This window comes from Chlorocebus sabaeus, chromosome 26 (genome assembly GCF_047675955.1).
Source record: "Chlorocebus sabaeus isolate Y175 chromosome 26, mChlSab1.0.hap1, whole genome shotgun sequence".
Lineage (NCBI taxonomy): Eukaryota > Metazoa > Chordata > Mammalia > Primates > Cercopithecidae > Chlorocebus > Chlorocebus sabaeus.
Window position 1 is genome coordinate 43,128,965 of NC_132929.1, and position 21,696 is coordinate 43,150,660.

The window sequence follows — 21,696 nt, forward strand, 5'->3', positions numbered from 1 at the left end:
AAAATGGCCTTAAAAGTAAAGAGAATTTATTATCTCAAGTAACTAAAAATCCAAACATTGATCTGGCTTCAGACAAGGCTCAATGATGTCACCAAGGACCCACTTACTTTCCACTTGCCTCTACACTGCGCACCATTCTAAGACTAGCCATCCTTAGGGTTACAAGATGGCTGCCAGTAGCTCCTGCAGTTTGTCCCTGCTCAAGGCGATAGGAAGAGAGAACATCTCGTAGCATTCTCAGAAGAGCATAAAGCTGCTTTCTCAGAAGGCCCCAGGAAGTGCTTCCTAATATTTGATTGGTCTACTTGGGTCATGTGCCCATCCTGAACCAATCACTGTAGCCAGGACGTGGCTTTGCTCATCAGGACCAATCCTTGCCGCTGAGTTGGGGGGCAGCACTCTCAATCAACTCACATAGTTAGGCATGGGGAAAGGATTGGTCCTGAAAGAAGTTTGGAATATTACCCTGAAAGAGGGGACACAGATGCTGGGCAGCCAGTGACAAAGGCCCATGCTACCATATTTTCATACATTTGACAGCACTGACTTAGCATCACCTGTGGATGATGGAATCCAGCCCAGACTGAGTACTTGTGCCTTGATGGCAGTTACCAGCACAGATTCCACTGCACCATGGCACACTGGTAGCGATTGGGTTTGAATCCTAGTTTTGCCACTTTATGGCAGTGTGACATGAAGAGGGGATGACAATATCTACCTCAGAGAGTGGCTGAGATAATAAATGTAAACCACCCTGCACATGCCTACCACATGGTGAGCTTTTAATCATTAAAAGCTTTTAGGCTTTTAATAAAGCCTAAAAAGTGACTAAAATGTTTCCTGTGCACAGGGAGGCAGCCCTTCTAAATTCACCCTCAAATGTGGAACCCCTCAATCTGTGTACCACTAGCTGATTCAAATCCTGAGCACCTTTCATGGTGCTTCACACTTGACACTCTGAAGAGGCAGCAGGGCCAGTGGGGAGCACTCACCCAGGAGTCAGAGGCAGCCAGAGAGCACCTGCGGCCTCCTAGTGTGACTGGAGAAGCCCTCGTTCCCTCTTCTGTGACATGAGGCATTTGTCCTAGATAGTCCACATGGCTCCTTTCAACACTGACAGTCTTGCTTACTTTTTCAGGTCATTGTCTTGCCCTTTTCACTCTCTAGTCCTCCATCTAGGGATGTCAGAAGCATCTAGAAAACAGAACCATGTAGGCAGGTCCCTTGATTTTCTTTTGAACGCCATCAGTGTCTGATATGGGAGATTTGAGGTGATTAACCAAAAAGTTTTTAATTCACCACTGCAGATTGGCACATGACCCAATTACACCAATGTGTGTCTGTATGTGTGTGTAATACACACACACACAGAGAGGCACTCTTGGAATTTACTTGGTTGGGGAAGCTAACGCTAGAGTTTGAAGTAGCTTTAGTCATTGAGTGCAGTATTAAGCTTTAGTCATTGAGTGCAGTGGATAGTTTACCTGCTTCCCCTAAGACATCCTGAATCTCATTCATTCAGACATCTCTTCCTTCAAATTTACACTTTCTTGATAGAAGAAGAGAGAGCAAGAGGCAAGGTACATACTTGGTAGACAAGGATCTCTGGGTGCATCAGCCAGGCTGGTGGAGCCCCATGCCTTCTGCAGATGTCTTGGAACCTTCCAAAGTCCTGACAATTGTTGATGCACTCTGAGAGGTAAATGTGGGCACTGGAAAAAGTGGAGGCAAGCCTGTACAGTGGCAAAGATGGGGCTGAAGTTTCTTCTGATGGGAATTACCCTAGAGCTATCAGCCCCACAAAACTAGCAGCTAATTGCATTCCCAGAGCCAGTGCAATCATGATGGAATGAAAATCTGGAATTCTGACTTTTTTCAAAAGTGTGTTTTTTTTTCTAGCACTTGTTTATTACCTACAAGGTATATATTTTTCTTTCCACACTTCCCAAGTCATTAGCTCTAAATGATCTGTTCAAAATGGATAATAGACTCTCTGAAACACTGATGTGGTCATCCATCGTCCATCACCTTGGTGTTACTCAATTACTCAATGCGAAGCAAAAAAACTTCCTAACTACTTATTTCAAAAGGTTTTTTGTTTGTTTGTTTGTTTGTTTTAGAGGCAGAGTTTTGCCCTTGTTGCCCAGGCTGGAGTGCAATGATGCGATCTCAATTTACTGCAACCTCTGCCTCCTGGATTCAAGCAATTCTCCTGCCTCAGCCTCCCAAATAGCTGGGATTACAGGTGCCCACCACCATGCCCAGCTAATTTTTGTATTTTTAGTAGAGACAGGGTTTCACCATGCTAGTCAAGCTGGGTGTGAACTCCTGACCTCAAGTGATCCGCCCACCTCAGCCTCCCAAAGTGCTGGGATTACAGGCATGAGCCACCGTGCCCAGCCTCATTTCACAAGTTAAAATAAAGATGTGCCCCTGATGCTGGCTTATAACAGATACTCAATATATATACACTTTGGGAAGGTAGAAAAGGGAGGAGGAAGGCAAGCTAGAAATGGTTCTCCTAACACTCTTATTTGCTGTCTTTAATCATTTGTTGAACATTACAACTCACTGAGTGATGATCTTACACAAGCCTCTTAAAGTCCCTCAGCTTCCCATTTTAAAGCAAGAGAAATAGCATGGCAGTGGCTACCACAGAGTGTTGCTGAAAGGACTGAATGAGATCATGAATGTGAACCTGTGACAAGAGAAAGTATTTTACAAATACTATTCTAATGATTCACATGAATTGGAGCGTTTGTCTGTTATGGAAGGGGTGTGTGTGTGTGTGTGTGTGTTTGTGTGTACATAAGTTTGTTTTGAACAGAATAAACTTGAAGAGCTACAGATCTTCCCTTACCAGCATCTGCCCTTAAAGTTGTGGCATTATGTTTGAACTATGCAAAATGATAAAAACTAGAGAGCAGAAAGCCCCCCAAAAACTGAGAGCTTGCATCTGACGTCGATAGACCCTTTGTGGCCGTTGGGACCTTGTTGCTTCTTGGGAAAAGGGTGTTCTTAGCTTGTTAAACCACTGCTGCGATGGAGTCCTTTGCTCCTGGATTTGAACTCTCGTCTAACTCACCAGTTCACAAGCAGCTTCTGAGTACCAGCAGAAACCAGACTGTAAAAGGTTGTTTTGTTGGGCAGGGGGGGGATAAAATAAAATGAAGCTTTCACCAAGAATGCCATTTTTCTGACCTTACTTGAATATATGAGTTGCAGGTCCTGCTGTATTTTTTTTGGTTTGTTTTGTAGGGATGGGAAGACAATTTTCGTTGGTGCTGAGGCCATTAGTATAATCCTTGTTTTTCCCATCAGATACTTTCAAAATAAAGAAATAAATTAAACAGTTAATACCCCTCTCCTCTTACCTCGCATTATTCCTCTCCATGCCTTTTTCTTAGAGAATGAATCATGGCCCCAAGCTGCCTCTGTGTGCCCCAGCATCCCTATTGAATGTCACCCCGCCAGTGCCTTCAGCTGTGTACCTCTCATGGTGGGGCACGATTACTCCTCCAGATTCCAGCAGCTGACTTTCCTCTAGGAAATTTAGCCCCTTACTGTGGCTTTGTGCACAGTGAAAACTCCAAGCGTCAAAGCAGAATGGCTGGCTTTGTGAGCAGAGGTGTTGGCAGAAGCCTGGCACAGTGTCCAGATGCCACACACAAGCAGCAGGCTGATGAGTTACTTATTGGCCCTCACATAGTATGTTGCATCTGAGGTGACACTTCATAAATGCGACCTCATTTATCTTCCCGATGCCCTTCAGAGGCAGGGAATCCCATAAAGTCCACCCAGGAAGAGTCTGTGGTTCTTAAGCAGCCTTCCCTCCAGCTGCTTCCTGAGCAGCAAGGAGGAGCCCATTGAGAGGTTTCACGTTTTATCTTATTCTGTAACTTCAGCTTTAAGGACTACATCCTATGTTTACAAGCACTGTGACTCATTCCACAGACATTTAGTGTTCCCTGTGCTAGGGACTGGGAGACTGACCTCAAAGCCGGTGCCCATGCCATTAAGCAGCCCGGAGAGAGCTGGAGAGCAGGGAGAAAGCTTTCTCTCCCAACTAGGGTGGGAGAGAAGGCTTCCTGGAGGAGATGTGGCTGGAACCACCTCAGGAAGGATGAGGAGGAGTCAGCAAGGGGAGGAAGAGGAAGAAGGGAGGCAGAGGAGGGCAGGTTAAGGGGAGGCTGGGGGCTGGGCAGGAAAGTGAGGCCGCATTAGGAGTCAGAGGCCATATCACAGAGGACCTTCCTCATCTGTCGTGTTGAGGAGTTTGGACTTGATCCTCAAGCTGAAGGACATCTTTCAAGATTTACGTGGCAAGGCTTTTACCTACTCCTTCACTGCCTTTTCTCCCTCTCTCCCCAACACCAAAAAAAAAAAAAATTATATATTTATAAACACTTTTTGTCTAGTCCAGTTGCTTAAAAGGCCTGACATTCTGTAATTTTTGCTGCATAGATGAGTGAACTATTTCTCTTTGGACTGTCTTGGTATGAATGGCCACATAGTGTGTAACTGGTAGATGATTTCACGTTTCCCAGCAGTAGGGCAGAAAAAGCCATTTAATCAAGGCAGAACAAAGAAATTCCCACTTTCCTGACAGAGGGCCTGGGCTGTGAGACTTCCGTTCCTTGCCATTCCATTTTCCAGAGAAGAGTGGGATTCTAACACTGTGTTTCATTGTCCCAGCTTTGGGGCACTTCATGAATCAGAGATAAAATGGAATGGTTTTAACTGAAACAAGTGTAAAACAAAAGAAAGATGGATTTTGGGGACTGTTCAGAGAAGGAACAAAGGAGTCCGGGTTGCTGGAGCTGCGCATTTCACATGCTTGTTTATAATTTAGATGCAGGGCTTTGGGGCGATCAGGTAATTCACAGTAAAGATCAGAGAAAATGTGCTCCGTGTATAGGATGTGAAGGAGGGAAAAGGCCCATTGCTTTGACAGCAGTTTCCTTGCTTCTGCATCACAAGGCAGAGCTCTCTGCATGAGCGCTTCCCCAGCCCTTCTTCACAGACCTCCTTCCACTCTGCAGGGAGTCGTCCTGAGCTGAGTGTGAGCCAGGGCACTCTCCGCCTTTCAGGGAGGTTCTGTTTTGTATGTCAAGCACTTACTAAGCTAACTAATGAAACTCTCCCACCAAGATTTTCTGGATATATTCGAAGTTATTCAGATTTTTTGAACCTGCTGAGAGCATAGTGTCAGATGTTTAGTCTTCTACTGTGGTTTGTCAGTGGGCACTGGACCTAGAATCAACCAGCTGTTCCAAGGAGTTGGGGCAGGCAGTGCATAGAGGACAATCACTTTTTAATGGTAGGGAAATTGGAAATAAGTGTGTGTGATTTCTAATATTCCAATCCCACACCCAAAGCTGATCCCTCCAAATTATTGCACCGTCACTCAGATTCAGAAGTTCCCCCGCAACCTAAAGTAAATCTGAGTTTCTCTTGTCAGTGCTCCTTATTTTGAATATGAATAGGGTCTGTCATGTGAGTTTTGGTCCAGTACCCTGCCTCACTTCTGGCAGAAATAAAATCTGAAGAGGTGGCTTTTATTTGAAAAAGTTTAGATAGTCTAAGAGGAAGAGTATCGCAACTTAGGACATCTAAAAAAAATTGTCCTGGCAAACCAAGGGTTTTTATATCAAAAGCCAGACTTCTTATTCATTAGAGGATTCCATACTGATTTCATTTTGACAGGAGGCTCTTTAGTCTTTGGGTTGTTTTCCAGATAGTATGGGGCCAGCCTCACATCCAGGCAGATGAGACTGTGACCTAGGGGGGATTTCAGGCAAACTGAGGCTGGCCCCAATACTCCTTCCCACCTAACTCTTCCAACCCATCCCTACCTAAAATCCCACCTTTACAGCTTCAGCCATAGTTTAAGGCTTTGATGATGAAGTTGTAGGATGCAGACATCCACCAACAAGGGGAAAATGGCACAGATTAAAGAGAAGGAAGATGACTGGGCACTGTAGCTCATAGCTGTAATCCCAGCACTTTAGGAGGCTGAGGGAGGAGGACTGCTTGAGACCAGGAGTTTGATACCAGCCTGGACAACACAGACCCATCTCTACAAATATATTTTTTAATTAGCCGTGCATGGTGGTGTGTACAAGTAGTCCCAGCCAATTGGGAGGCTAAGGCAGTAGGATCATTGGAGCCCAGGAGACTGAGGCTGCAGTGAGCTATGATTGCACTACTGTACTCTAGCCTGGGTGACAGAGCAAGGCCCTGTCTCAAAAAATTTAAAAGAAAAATTAAAAATATATATGGAGGTGGCTGGGAGCGGTGGCTCATGCCTATAATCCCAACACTTTGGGAGGCTGAGGTGGGTGGATCACCTGAGGTCAGGAGTTCGAGATCAGTATGACCAACATGGTGAAACCCCGTCTACTAAAAATACAAAATTAGGCTGGGCGCGATGGCTCATGCCTGTAATCCCAGCACTTTGGGAGGCCGAGGCGGGCGGATCACCTGAGGTCGGGAGTTTGAGACCAGCCTGACCAACATGGAGAAACCCCGTCTCTACTAAAAATATAAAATTAGCTGGGCGTGGTGGTGCATGCCTGTAATTCCAGCTACTGGGGAGGCTGAGGCGGGAGAATCGCTTGAACCCGAGAGGCGGAGGTTGCGGTGAGCCGAGATTGTGCCATTGCACTCCAGCCTGGGCAACAAGAGCAAAACTGTCTCAAAAAAAAAAAAGAAAAAGAAAAAAAAAAGAAAAAAACAAAAACAAAACCAAAAAACAATTAACTCCACATTTTATATAAAAGGAAACTGAGGCCCAGAGTGAGAAAAGATATTGCCCAAGGACACTCTGCTGGTCAGGCTGCCAGCTGCAGTGGGTCTGAAACTTGGTTTCCTGATGCCCAGAGAGAAGAGTGCCTTTCAGAGACAACAGGAACAATGAAGAATTTTTAGGGAGGCCAAATCACTTTTGAAATATGAAAACTGAAATGGCTGAAAAAAGAGAGAACATTTTCAAAATGGCTTTCTGACTCTGGGTAAACAGTAACCACATTTTTTTTGCCTGTTGGAGGTCTGGTTTTTAATCACTCCACAAGCAGTTTTCATTTCTGTAGTAAAATTGCTTGTGGTTCTATTTAATTTGTTTCTGCAGGAGCCAGCTTTGGTGAAGATCTCCGAGGAGCTGGCGGGCATTTTAGCACAGCACGCACAGCCAGTCAATGAGAAACGGTTCCCGACGTGGAGGAAATTCCTCCAAACATTTCTCAGTCAAGGTAAATAAGACTGTAAAGTTTCTATTGAGGATTAGTCTACACAACCTTGGATTCTAGTTTTGGGTCAACTGGGGCCCATTTCAACACTTTGCATCTCCTGTGTTGGTTTAGAAAAGTGCTCCTATGGTTTTCTTTTTCAAATGTTGCCTAAATATTTATCTTACACCCAGCCTCTTAAGTAAATAGGAACCTGGCATGCCAAGCATGGTACGGGGAGCTCAAGATTCTGGGCCTGTTTTTACACCACAAACTTCTCCTGAGAGGTGGGCTTTGGAATCAGATTACCTGGGTCTGGACCCCATCCATGACTTTGAGCAAGGTTCTTAAACCCACCAAGGCCTGGTTTCCTCACTTATTTACCTTACAGGGTCATTGGGTGGATTCAATGAAATACAGATATGAAAGTTTCTACCACAGAACCTTACACAAAATCGTCTTTAATAAGTGTTAGTTTCTCCTCCTGTTTTCTAGGAGAGCAGAAATGGTCTCACTTCCAGTTCTGAATATAGCATTTCCAAACAAGGGTTTGCTAGAATCCAGGAACAAAGCGAGCCTCCATTCCTTTCAATCCTCCTCCTCCTCCTTCATCCTCATTTCCTAACAACATTGGGTGGTTGAGAGAATGAATGAGTGCATGATGCCTATCTACCGTCTCAGAGGTCCCTGTGAGGGTGCTACACAGAGGCACACCCACGTGACGGCCCTCACTCTCCAGGAGGTTACAGTGCAAGACATATTATATGCTTACCCACATGCACAAGAAGAGAGGGTTAGTATAACAGGCCACAGAAGGCATCTTCCCACTGCTATCAAGTGATAATAATAATCTCAGCAATAATCAATAATGATAAGATAATGTCATGTCAGATGATAACAGCAGCAGCAATAGCCCAGTGATGATAATAGCACAGTGATGATAAAACAGTGAGCTTAGACAGTGCTTATCATGGGCCAGGCACTCTTCTAAGTATATCTACGTTAACTTATTGAAGCTTCCTAACCATCCTATGAGGTGGGCACCATTATCACCCTCATTTTATAGAGGTGGAAAGCTGAAGTACAAAAGATTAACCCCAAGTCACTCTGCTAACACATAGAAGAGCCCATAAAAAGCGACCTCTGTGCTGCTCCAGGAGTCTTGAGCAGAGCCAGTGGTTACATTTATCAGGGCATATCGTAGCTCAATGTATGAGAGTGTATGAAAGAACAGATCTGTTGGTTGTTGGAATATACTGGCTGGGCAGGGTGTATTGGGCACCCTGTTAATGAATTATTTAAGCAAGGGGTTGAATGGCAGCCATCGAACAAGATTGCTGAAAAGAGGTTCTTTGCAGGGGACAGTTGTGCTAGACAACTTCCAATGTCCTTTCAACTCTAAAATTTTGTGATTCTATAAATTTCCACATGTACCCACTGATAGACAAGTCAAAGTAAGGAAAGTCAACCCCATGCATAAATGGAAGAAAATCAAGTGGCTACCGCGCACACACACACACACACACACACGATCAATAATAAGGTGTTTTTTCTTTCTTTTTTTTTTTTTTTTTTTTTTTTTTGAGATGGAGTTTCACTCTTGTTGCCCAGACTGGGATGCAGTGGTGCGATCTCGGCTCACTGCAACCTCCGCCTCCCAGGTTCAAGCGATTCTCCTACCTCAGCCTCCTGAGTAGCTGAGATTACAGGTGCATGCCACCATGCCCGGCTAATTTTTGTATTTTTAGTAGAGACGGGGTTGCACCATGTTGGCCAGGCTGGTCTTGAACTCCTGACCTCAGGTGATCTACCCGCCTCAGCCTCCCAAAGTGCTGGGATTACAGGCGTGAACCACTGCACCCAGCCTAATGAGGTGGGTTTTTTTTGTTTTGTTTTGTTTTTGTTTTTAAGTTATGGGGGGAAGACCATGATGATCTCCAGGCCCATCCAGGTCAGGGTGTTAGGAAATTTCCATATCTTCAAGCATCTGCCTCCAAAAGCCTCCCTCTAAACTATTTCTTTTCACATGAGCTTTGTAGATGAGAAAGGCTTTCCCAGCAACTATCTCATCTGAGCTGTATAAACACAAGCTAAGGCTTCACCTCCACCTCCTGTTCATCTTTATCCTGCTTTCTCAGCCATGCTTATTTATGGAGAGCAGTACAAGCTTTATTAATTTAATTTTCTTCATGAAGAGACTGAAGCTCAGAGATAGGAGGGGATTCTTGGGCAAAATCACACAACAAATAAGTGGTAAATGGAACACAAAGTTAGATCCTACAATTTTAGCACATTTAAAGACCTAGTTCTTGAAAGTCATGTGTTTTCAAAGCTTCTGCCTTTCTGTCAACCCAGTGCATACAGCAGGCCCTGTATCAATGGTCCCTGACTGAGCCAGGGTGTCTCCCAGGTTTCCCGACTCTAAGGTCACCATCTCCCTCCCTCCAGCTTCCACCATTGCCTGTTTCATTCCATTTATGTTCTCTCCGGTGTACTTATGGCCACAAAATGTGCTAGGGATTGGATTTCTAAATTGTCATAGGATTATGTCAAAAGCAATACTTTTTCATTTTCATTTTTATTTTTTGAGATAGGGTCTCACTCCATCACCCAGACTGGAGTGCAGTGGCACAATTATAGCTCACTGCAGCCTCGACCTCCCAGGCTCAGGCAATACTCCCATCTCAGTCTTCTGAGTAGCTGGGACTACAGGCGCACACCACCATGCCCAGCTAATTTATCATTTACAGTTTACAATTTTTTTGTAGAGACAGGGTCTCACTTTGTGGCAATACCTTTTTCAGAAGAGGAATTAATTGCTCTGAGTGGAAGAAAATAACAGTGAAAAGGTTATGGTCACGATGCTGAGAAGATAGTACAAATAAGCTACTTTGAAATAAAATACCCAAGTAATCTTGTAACTTATGAATGATAGTGTGTTTCCACGGAAGCACTGTCTTTCAAAACATAGGTGACAGCTAAAGCCACAAAGTTAACCAAAGCACAGAGAGTCACTAGGTTTTTTATTTTTGTACATTTTTGTCATTGTTGTTTTGCTGCATTTACCTTGCTAAATCCCCAGCAACTGGTGTTTAGGTATAGCACACACGACTAGGCCTCGTTTGAAGAAAAGAATGTCTCAAACCAAATAGAAAAATTAGGGTTTGAATATGTACCTTCCAGACTCGATTTTCCTTTTGAAACTTGGTGTTTGTTAGGACTACCTCTGACCAGATTTATAGACACATGAGGAAAGTGCTTTTTGGATGAAGTAACAGATGACTGCATTTGAAAACTGCTCATTTTTTTATTTGTATGCTGTTTGCTTACACCTATAGGGAGATGTCACACTTCTCCCAGCCCCCAGCAAATTTGTAAAATACAGGCCAAGTTTCTCTTAGTGCTGTCAGGTTCTAGATGGCACCCTATCTATGGAACACTTTGTTGTTTTTACTTTTAAATTATCTAACTCTTTACAAATAATATCTTAAATTTTTTCTCTACAAAGAGGCCATATACAGTAAGATTTGTAAGTTGGGCCTATAAACAGAAGATTGGGGCTATGTAATTTTTGTGGACACCACTGAGATAGGCCACAAATTAGCCAGAAAAATGTTGTTGCGGTGCTTGAACATCAGACTTGCCTCTTTGATTTTTGGCATTCAAAGCAAAAGGTAAAATGTAATAAATTATAAAGCTCTCATTATTGGTAGAGAGAGCACATGCGTTCTTCAAACACGGCAATATCTCTTGGTTCTATATTTTAAAAAATGTTTTATAACTGACTTTATATAGAAGTCCTTTGGCTGACGTGATGGTCAATGTTCTCTCTGCCCACAAAAAGCCCAAACCTGTCAAACCTTCAAAAAGCAGTGAAGTTTACGCAAAAGAGCACACTGGTCATCAAGATGCCAACTGCGGATGATGGGCAGTTAATTCCCCATGAGGGATTTGATCATAATTCTTGGGTTCACTGTTTATGAGTGGGCATAGACCCAGTGATCCTCACGGTGTCTTCAAATTATAATCAGAATCAAAACTACCATTCACTGAGTCCTACAATATACCAAGCATTGGGCTAAATACTATAGATAGATACAGTATCTCTAAGATTCACAACAATCTAAAGAGGTAGGCTTTATTATGCCTATATTACAGATAAAGAAAAATAAGTTCAGAGAATGTAAGCTACTTGCCCAAAGTCTCTCAAAACATGGCAGATGCAGAATCTGAGCCCAAGTCAAACAAAATGAATGTGTCCTTTCACCTGCTCCATGTTTTTCCCACCAGGGGGTGTGATCGAAGCATTCCCACCTGCAGATAGCATCACCAACCTGACAGTGGACATGCTGATAGAGCCCAACGGGAAAATCAGCGTGCTGTCAACAGGGGACCAGCTTCATGCCGACAGCCCCTTCATCTCCTCTGGTACCACCGTGCCTCAGACCTCAGTGGATCCCCAAGTTCTCACTTATTTGTGCCTCCAAATTGGAAAAGCCTGCAGAATGAGAGATGTGGTTGGTTACTTTTCTATAGATCTGGTGACTTTTATTGATCCAAGCACCTTGGAACAGCAGGTAAGTTGAATGGACGCCACTCGAAATGCTAAAATCTGTAATGACTCTGCACCCTACACACCAGTGCAACAGGGAATATGAAGGCTCTTCTCAAATGCACTGATTCTCTGATGAGCTCGCTCTAAATTCAACACCTGCATGGTCCAGGCAAATCCAAGTGAGACCAGGCTTTATGTCTGGAAATACAGGGCCAGGGTTGTCTCGTTCAGGTACAGTTGGAGTTAAAGAGTGACTGAGGCCAGGCGCAGTGGCTTAACACCTGTAATCTCAGCACTTTGGGAGGCCGAGGTGGGCAGATCCCTTGAGCTCAGAAGTTCGAGAGCAGCGTAGGCAACAGTGAGAAACCCTGTCTCTACTAAAGATACAAAAATTAGCTGGGCCTGGTGGTAATCACCTGTAATCTCAGCTACTCAGGAGGCTGAGGTAGGAGAATCGCTTGAACCCGGGAGGCGGAGGTTGCAATGAGCTGAGATCACGCTACTACATTCCAGCCTGGGTGACAGAGTGAAACTCCATCTCAAAAAAAAAAAAAAAAAAAAAAAAAAAAAACTGAAGCATCCCTCACAGTTCACAGCTCACACATCCCTCACAGTTCACAGTGACAGTTCACAGTTCACAGTTCACATCCCTCACAGTTCACAGTGACTGAAACGTCCCTCACAGTTCACAGCTCTGTTGATTAGGCCCTCAATTCTGTCCATTAGTGTGATGCCTATGTATCATGAAACTATTTTATGCCATCCAGGGAGTGGAACCTGTCTAGAGCCTGTTTTAAATAGAAAATCAATCACTAGAAAGGAGTTCTGTTCCTTTTCTTATCCGTAGTTCACCCACAACTTAGATTGTCTCATTTTTTTTCTTTAAAACACATATTGAGAGATATTTCAGAAATATAAATAATAATATAATCAATATTGTGTGCCCCTGCTCAGCTTAAGAAACAAAGTGGTGTCAATGCCACTTGCAGCCCTGTGTGCTCCTTGCCAAACACATCCTCCTAGAAGCCAGGAGGAAGCTCCTGTCTTATACCTGGGGTTTTGATTCCCTTTCGTATCTCTGTGCTTTCACCACACATGGATACATGCAAAAATAATGTAGAGTTTTATTTTGCATGTTTTTAAGTATTTTGTAGATCATAACATTCTATTATTATTTTACTTTACGCTTTTATTTAATATTCCATTTGTGAGATTCTTCATGTGCATAGGTATGGTGCTGAGATATAATATTCAGGAAAAATCACCTTTCACCTTTTTCACTTTGCTTTTCCCGCCTAAAAGCATGATGTTCAAGTTCACTACTATTTCACAGGACTCGTGTTGTAAAATGACCAGTGGCTCCTCTCTTAGTGCTGCGTGTCCAGACCTCTGTCTAAAGGGCGAAATGACCTCCTGGCCTCCCTCTCTCGATATCCTCTGGTCGTCTGCATTGTACATATACTTTAGTTGTTTTAGGATCATTATTCTCAGTTTTACAGTTCTCCATTTCAGTCAGATGATGGTTTCAAAGTGAGAGTTTATGTATTTTGGCAGATTTCAGCTTGTTCAATAATCATTTTCCATTTGCCTTCCTGGGCCCTCCATTGGTTTTACATTCTGTTCTCAGGCCTGTACATTGACAGGGAAAAGGACAAACTGAAGGTCATTCGGAACTCTCCCTGTGGTGGAGGCAGGACAGAAACAATGCTCCCTGGCGAAATCTGGATGGCAAGGATGCAGGAGGAGGAGAGCCAGGGGAGGCTGCCCTCCCCAAATATTTGTCGTAAGAAAGAAAGATTGGCTGGGTGTGGTGGCTCATGCCTGTAATCCCAGCACTTTGGGAGGCTGAGGCAGGTGGATCACTTGACCCCAGGAGTTCAGGACCAGCCTGAGCAACATAATGGGACCCCATGTCTACAAAAAATACAAAAAATTAGCTGGGCATAGTGGCAGGTACCTGTAGTTCCAGCTATTCAGGAGGCTGAGTGGGAGGATCACGTGATCCCAGTTCACCGTAGTCTCAACCTCCCACCTCCACTGCAGTAAGCCAGGATCGCATCACTGCACTCCAGTCTGGGTGACAGAGTAAGAACCTGTCTCAAAAAAAAGAAGAAGAAAAAAAGGCTGGGCACGGTAGCTCATGCCTATAATACCAGCACTTTGGAAGACCCAGGCGGGTAGATTGCTTGAGGTCATGCCACTGCACTCCAGCCCGGGTGACAGAGCGAGATTTCATCTCAAAAAAAAAAAAAAAAAAGAAAAAGAAAAAGAAAAGAAAAAGAAAGAAGGAGAGTGAGAAAGAGAAAGCTAAAACTGTGGTCCCTGGGACAATAGGAAGGATGGAACTATGGGGACAGTTGCCTTGCGGCTTTTATTTATTTGAATTTGGTATAAGGAAACTTGCACACAGCAGTCAAAAGGATCTTCTCCAAACACGATGCTGGTCCTTCCTTGGGCTCACCACCCTTCTGGGCTTCTGGCTGACAGGTCCCACCCTTCACTTGGCTGGTTCCATGTACCTGGCCAGTCTTGTCGCACCCTAACTTGCCCTCTGTTTTGGTCTGGTCCACCCACACACCCTGTCTCATTCCCTCTTACTCATGATATTCCCTCTACCACAGGGCCTTTACACATGCCACTCTTCCACCTTAAATGCGCTTGCCTTTTCTTTTGACCTAGTTAGCCACTTTTCCAGCCATTACATTTCAGCTCAAGCCACATTCATTGGAGCCCTTCCTGACCTTCCTGACAAAGTCAAATTCCCCTTTTTTAGGTTTTCATATCATTGTGTAGTTGTGTGTGAGCATTCCTCGTACCACTTATCTCAGTTACAACTTTAAACTTATCTACATGACTATCTGATTAATATTTTTTCTCCTCCTATCAATTGTAAGCTCTTTTAAGCGACGTGCTGTGTTTCGTTTTGCTCCCCCACTGTATTCTCAGCACTTACTTCTGTCCTGGCACAAAGCAGGTATTCAGTAAATATTTGTTGAATGAATGAATGAACAATGGAGGTGTTCTAGCAAATGCCGAATGGTGTTGTTAAGGCTTTTGAAGAAGGAGCTCAGACATTCATTGGATGAATGGGATAGACAGATATTAGATTATCTGATTGTATCATACTATGAATTCTCCTTGTCCCTTCCCATAAATACTTCAGTATATGATCATTTGTGTTACAGTTATCAACAGAATATTGGAAGAAGTTCTCAGTGACCACACCAAAGGGTGTTTCTACATTAGCAAGAGAAGTATGTTTGTTCTCTGTATATAATAAATTATTTACAAATCACTGGCATATTTTCTAGCCATTTTGCAAGTGGTATCACTTCAGAAACACCTTGATTTTTTTCTTTTTTTTTTTTTTTAATTTATTTATTATTATTAAACTTCAAGTTGTAGGGTACATGTGCACAACGTGCAGGTTTGCTACATATGTATACTTGTGCCATGTTGGTGTGCTGCACCCATCAACTCGTCATTTACATCAGGTATAACTCCCAATGCAATCCCTCCCCCCCTCCCCCCTCCCCATGATAGGCCCCGGTGTGTGATGTTCCCCTTCCCGAGTCCAAGTGATCTCATTGTTCAGTTCCCACCTACGAGTGAGAACATGCGGTGTTTGGTTTTCTGTTCTTGTGATAGTTTGCTAAGAATGATGGTTTCCAGATGCATCCATGTCCCTACAAAGGACACAAACTCATCCTTTTTTATGGCTGCATAGTATTCCATGGTGTATATGTGCCACATTTTCTTAATCCAATCTGTCACTGATGGACATTTGGGTTGATTCCAAGTCTTTGCTATTGTGAATAGTGCTGCAACAAACATACGTGTGCATGTGTCCTTATAGCAGCATAATTTATAATCCTTTGGGTATATACCCAGTAATGGGATGGCTGGGTCATATGGTACATCTAGTTCTAGATCCTTGAGGAATCGCCATACTGTTTTCCATAATGGTTGAACTAGTTTACAATCCCACCAACAGTGTAAAAGTGTTCCTATTTCTCCACATCCTCTCCAGCACCTGTTGTTTCCTGACTTTTGAATGATCGCCATTCTAACTGGTGTGAGATGGTATCTCATTGTGGTTTTGATTTGCATTTCTCTGATGGCCAGTGATGATGAGCATTTTTTCATGTGTCTGTTGGCTGTATGAATGTCTTCTTTTGAGAAATGTCTGTTCATATCCTTTGCCCACTTTTGGATGGGGTTGTTTGTTTTTTTCTTGTAAATTTGTTTGAGTTCTTTGTAGGTTCTGGATATTAGCCCTTTGTCAGATGAGTAGATTGCAAAAATTTTCTCCCATTCTGTAGGTTGCCTGCTCACTCTGATGGTAGTTTCTTTTGCTGTGCAGAAGCTCTTTAGTTTGATGAGATCCCATTTGTCAATTTTGGCTTTTGTTGCCGTTGCTTTTGGTGTTTTAGACATGAAGTCTTTGCCCATGCCTATGTCCTGAATGGTACTACCTAGGTTTTCCTCTAGGATTTTTATGGTATTAGGTCTAACATTTAAGTCTCTAATCCATCTTGAATTAATTTTCGTATAAGGAGTAAGGAAAGGATCCAGTTTCAGCTTTCTACTTATGGCTAGCCAGTTTTCCCAGCACCATTTATTAAATAGGGAATCCTTTCCCCATTTCTTGTTTCTCTCAGGTTTGTCAAAGATCAGATGGCTGTAGATGTGTGGTATTATTTCTGAGGACTCTGTTCTGTTCCATTGGTCTATATCTCTGTTTTGGTACCAGTACCATGCTGTTTTGGTTACTGTAGCCTTGTAGTATAGTTTGAAGTCAGGTAGCGTGATGCCTCCAGCTTTGTTCTTTTGACTTAGGATTGTCTTGGAGATGCGGGCTCTTTTTTGGTTCCATATGAACTTTAAAGCAGTTTTTTCCAATTCTGTGAAGAAGCTCATTGGTAGCTTGATGGGGATGGCATTGAATCTATAAATTACCTTGGGCAGTATGGCCATTTTCACGATATTGATTCTTCCTATCCCTGAGCATGGTATGTTCTTCCATTTGTTTGTGTCCTCTTTGATTTCACTGAGCAGTGGTTTGTAGTTCTCCTTGAAGAGGTCCTTTACATCCCTTGTAAGTTGGATTCCTAGGTATTTTATTCTCTTTGAAGCAATTGTGAATGGAAGTTCATTCCTGATTTGGCTCTCTGTTTGACTGTCACTGGTGTATAAGAATGCTTGTGATTTTTGCACATTAATTTTGTATCCTGAGACTTTGCTGAAGTTGCTGATCAGCTTAAGGAGATTTTGGGCTGAGACAATGGGGTTTTCTAAATATACAATCATGTCGTCTGCAAACAGGGACAATTTGACTTCTTCTTTTCCTAACTGAATCCCCTTGATTTCTTTCTCTTGCCTGATTGCCCTAGCCAGAACTTCCAACACTATGTTGAATAGGAGTGGTGAGAGAGGGCATCCCTGTCTTGTGCCAGTTTTCAAAGGGAATTTTTCCAGTTTTTGCCCATTCAGTATGATATTGGCTGTGGGTTTGTCATAAATAGCTCTTATGATTTTGAGGTACGTTCCATCAATACCGAATTTATTGAGCGTTTTTAGCATGAAGGGCTGTTGAATTTTGTCAAAAGCCTTTTCTGCATCTATTGAGATAATGATGTGGTTCTTGTCTTTGGTTCTGTTTATATGCTGGATTATGTTTATTGATTTGCGAATGTTGAACCAGCCTTGCATCCCAGGGATGAAGCCCACTTGATCATGGTGGATAAGCTTTTTGATGTGCTGCTGAATCCGGTTTGCCAGTATTTTATTGAGGATTTTTGCATCGATGTTCATCAGGGATATTGGTCTAAAATTCTCTTTTTTTGTTGTGTCTCTGCCAGGCTTTGGTATCAGGATGATGTTGGCCTCATAAAATGAGTTAGGGAGGATTCCCTCTTTTTCTATTGATTGGAATAGTTTCAGAAGGAATGGTACCAGCTCCTCCTTGTACCTCTGGTAGAATTCAGCTGTGAATCCATCTGGTCCTGGACTTTTTTTGGTTGGTAGGCTATTAATTATTGCCTCAATTTCAGAGCCTACTATTGGTCTATTCAGGGATTCAACTTCTTCCTGGTTTAGTCTTGGAAGAGTGTAAGTGTCCAGGAAATTATCCATTTCTTCTAGATTTTCCAGTTTATTTGCGTAGAGGTGTTTATAGTATTCTCTGATGGTAGTTTGTATTTCTGTGGGGTCGGTGGTGATATCCCCTTTATCATTTTTAATTGCGTCGATTTGATTCTTCTCTCTTTTCTTCTTTATTAGTCTTGCTAGTGGTCTGTCAATTTTGTTGATCTTTTCAAAAAACCAACTCCTGGATTCATTGATTTTTTGGAGGGTTTTTTGTGTCTCTATCTCCTTCAGTTCTGCTCTGATCTTAGTTATTTCTTGCCTTCTGCTAGCTTTCGAATGTGTTTGCTCTTGCTTCTCTAGTTCTTTTAATTGCGATGTTAGAGTGTCAATTTTAGATCTTTCCTGCTTTCTCTTGTGGGCATTTAGTGCTATAAATTTCCCTCTACACACTGCTTTAAATGTGTCCCAGAGATTCTGGTATGTTGTATCTTTGTTCTCATTGGTTTCAAAGAACATCTTTATTTCTGCCTTCATTTCGTTATGTACCCAGTAGTCATTCAGGAGCAGGTTGTTCAGTTTCCATGTAGTTGAGCGGTTTTGATTGAGTTTCTTAGTCCTGAGTTCTAATTTGATTGCACTGTGGTCTGAGAGACAGTTTGTTATAATTTCTGTTCTTGTACATTTGCTGAGGAGTGCTTTACTTCCAATTACGTGGTCAATTTTGGAGTAAGTACGATGTGGTGCTGAGAAGAATGTATATTCTGTTGATTTGGGGTGGAGAGTTCTATAGATGTCTATTAGGTCTGCTTGCTGCAGAGATGAGTTCAATTCCTGGATATCCTTGTTAACTTTCTGTCTCGTTGATCTGTCTAATGTTGACAGTGGAGTGTTGAAGTCTCCCATTATTATTGTATGGGAGTCTAAGTCTCTTTGTAAGTCTCTAAGGACTTGCTTTATGAATCTGGGTGCTCCTGTATTGGGTGCATATATATTTAGGATAGTTAGCTCTTCCTGTTGAATTGATCCCTTTACCATTATGTAATGGCCTTCTTTGTCTCTTTTGATCTTTGATGGTTTAAAGTCTGTTTTATCAGAGACTAGTATTGCAACCCCCGCTTTTTTGTGTTCTCCATTTGCTTGGTAAATCTTCCTCCATCCCTTTATTTTGAGCCTATGTATGTCTCTGCGTGTGAGATGGGTCTCCTGAATACAGCAGACTGATGGGTCTTGACTCTTTATCCAGTTTGCCAGTCTGTGTCTTTTAATTGGAGCATTTAGTCCATTTACATTTAAGGTTAAGATTGTTATGTGTGAACTTGATCCTGCCATGATGATATTAACTGGTTATTTTGCTCGTTAGTTGATGCAGTTTCTTCCTAGCCTTGATGGTCTTTACATTTTGGCATGTTTTTGCAATGGCTGGTACCGGTTGTTCCTTTCCATGTTTAGTGCTTCCTTCAGGGTCTCTTGTAAGGCAGGCCTAGTGGTGACAAAATCTCTAAGCATTTGCTTATCTGTAAAGGATTTTATTTCTCCTTCACTTATGAAACTTAGTTTGGCTGGATATAAAATTCTGGGTTTAAAATTCTTTTCTTTAAGAATGTTGAATATTGGCCCCCACTCTCTTCTGGCTTGAAGAGTTTCTGCCGAGAGATCTGCTGTTAGTCTGATGGGCTTCCCTTTGTGGGTAACCCGACCTTTCTCTCTGGCTGCCCTTAAGATTTTTTCCTTCATTTCAACTTTGGTGAATCTGGCAATTATGTGTCTTGGAGTTGCTCTTCTCGAGGAGTATCTTTGTGGCGTTCTCTGTATTTCCTGGATTTGAATGTTGGCCTGCCCTACTAGGTTGGGGAAGTTCTCCTGGATGATATCCTGAAGAGTGTTTTCCAACTTGGTTCCATTTTCCCCCTCACTTTCAGGCACCCCAATCAGACGTAGATTTGGTCTTTTTACATAATCCCATACTTCTTGCAGGCTTTGTTCATTTCTTTTTCTTCTTTTTTCTTTTGGTTTCTCTTCTCGCTTCATTTCATTCATTTGATCCTCCATCGCTGACATTCTTTCTTCCAGTTGATCGAGACGGTTACTGAAGCTTGTGCATTTGTCACGTATTTCTCGTGCCATGGTTTTCGTCTCTCATTTCGTTTGTGAGCTTCTCTGCATTAATTACTCTAGCCATCAATTCTTCCACTTTTTTTTCAAGATTTTTAGTTTCTTTGCGCTGGGTACGTAATTCCTCCTTTAGCTCTGAGAAATTTGATGGACTGAAGCCTTCTTCTCTCATCTCGTCGAAGTCATTCTCCGTCCAGCTTTGATCCGTTGCTGGCGATGAGCTGCGCTCCTTTGCCGGGGGAGATGCGCTCTTATTTTTTGAATTTCCAGCTTTTCTGCCCTGCTTTTTCCCCATCTTTGTGGTTTTATCTGCCTCTGGTCTTTGATGATGGTGATGTACTGATGGGGTTTTGGTGTAGGTGTCCTTCCTGTTTGATAGCTTTCCTTCTAACAGTCAGGATCCTCAGCTGTAGGTTGTAGCTGTAGGAGATTGCTTGAGGTCCACTCCAGACCCTGTTTGCCTGGGTATCAGCAGCAGAGGCTGCAGAAGATAGAATATTTCTGAACAGCGAGTGTACCTGTCTGATTCTTGCTTTGGAATCTTCCTCTCAGGGGTGTACTCCACCCTGTGAGGTGTGGGGTGTCAGACTGCCCCTAGTGGGGGATGTCTCCCAGTTAGGCTACTCAGGGGTCAGGGACCCACTTGAGCAGGGAGTCTGTCCCTTCTCAGATCTCAACCTCCGTGTTGGGAGATCCACTGCTCTCTTCAAAGCTGTCAGACAGAGTCGTTTGCGTCTGCAGAGCTGCTGCGTTTGTTATTATTTACTGTGCCCTGTCCCCAGAGGTGGAGTCTACAGAGACAGGCAGGTTTCCTTGAGCTGCTGTGAGCTCCACCCAGTTCGAGCTTCCCAGCAGCTTTGTTTACCTACTTAAGCCTCAGCAATGGCGGGCGCCCCTCCCCCAGCCTCGCTGCTGCCTTGCCGGTAGATCACAGACTGCTGTGCTAGCAATGAGGGAGGCTCCGTGGGTGTGGGACACTCCCGGCCAGGTGTGGGATATGATCTCCTGGTGTGCCTGTCTGCTTAAAGCGCAGTATTGGGGTGGGAGTTACCCGATTTTCCAGGTGTTGTGTGTCTCAGTTCCCCTGGCTAGGAAAAGGGATTCCCTTCCCCCTTGCACTTTCCAGGTGAGGCAATGCCTCGCCCTGCTTCAGCTCTCGCTGGTCGGGCTGCAGCAGCTGACCAGCACCGATCGTCTGGCACTCCCCAGTGAGATGAACCCAGTACCTCAGTTGAAAATGCAGAAATCGCCGGTCTTCTGTGTCGCTCGCGCTGGGAGTTGGAGACTGGAGCTGTTCCTATTCGGCCATCTTGCTCCGCCCCCCACCTTGATTTTTTTCTAATTCACATGCCTTGTGATGCCAGTGAAGCAACTGGCAGGCATATTATCAACCCTCATTTATTGTCAGTCTAACAGGTTAAAAAAATTTTGTTTTATTCAGAATTTCTTTGATTATTAGTGAAGATCCACACCTCTTCATATGTTTGTTTGCCCATTTATGTATCTTTTCTTAATTGCTTAATCATGTGTTTTGCCCCATTTAAATTGGACTATAATACAAATGTTGATTTGTTGGAGCTCTTTGTATATTGGAAACTCATTATTTAACTATTATGCATCTTGTAAATACCTTCTCTCAGATTGTCATTTGTGGCTTACCTCTCTCTCTTTTTATTTTTGGCCATGTTTCTCCACCATAAAAATTACTATTTC

General features: G+C 43.1%; 1 protein-coding gene across 1 annotated transcript in view; it reads left to right on the forward strand.

The window, feature by feature from the left end:
* The window catches only part of IQCH (IQ motif containing H), a 259,181-nt gene that overhangs the window by 167,268 nt on the left and 70,217 nt on the right, over nucleotides 1-21,696 (forward strand). The window contains exons 14-15 of the mRNA XM_073012272.1: nucleotides 7,130-7,250; nucleotides 11,517-11,803. Coding sequence (XP_072868373.1) covers nucleotides 7,130-7,250; nucleotides 11,517-11,803 — 408 coding nt within the window. The remainder of the gene's footprint in view (nucleotides 1-7,129; nucleotides 7,251-11,516; nucleotides 11,804-21,696) is intronic.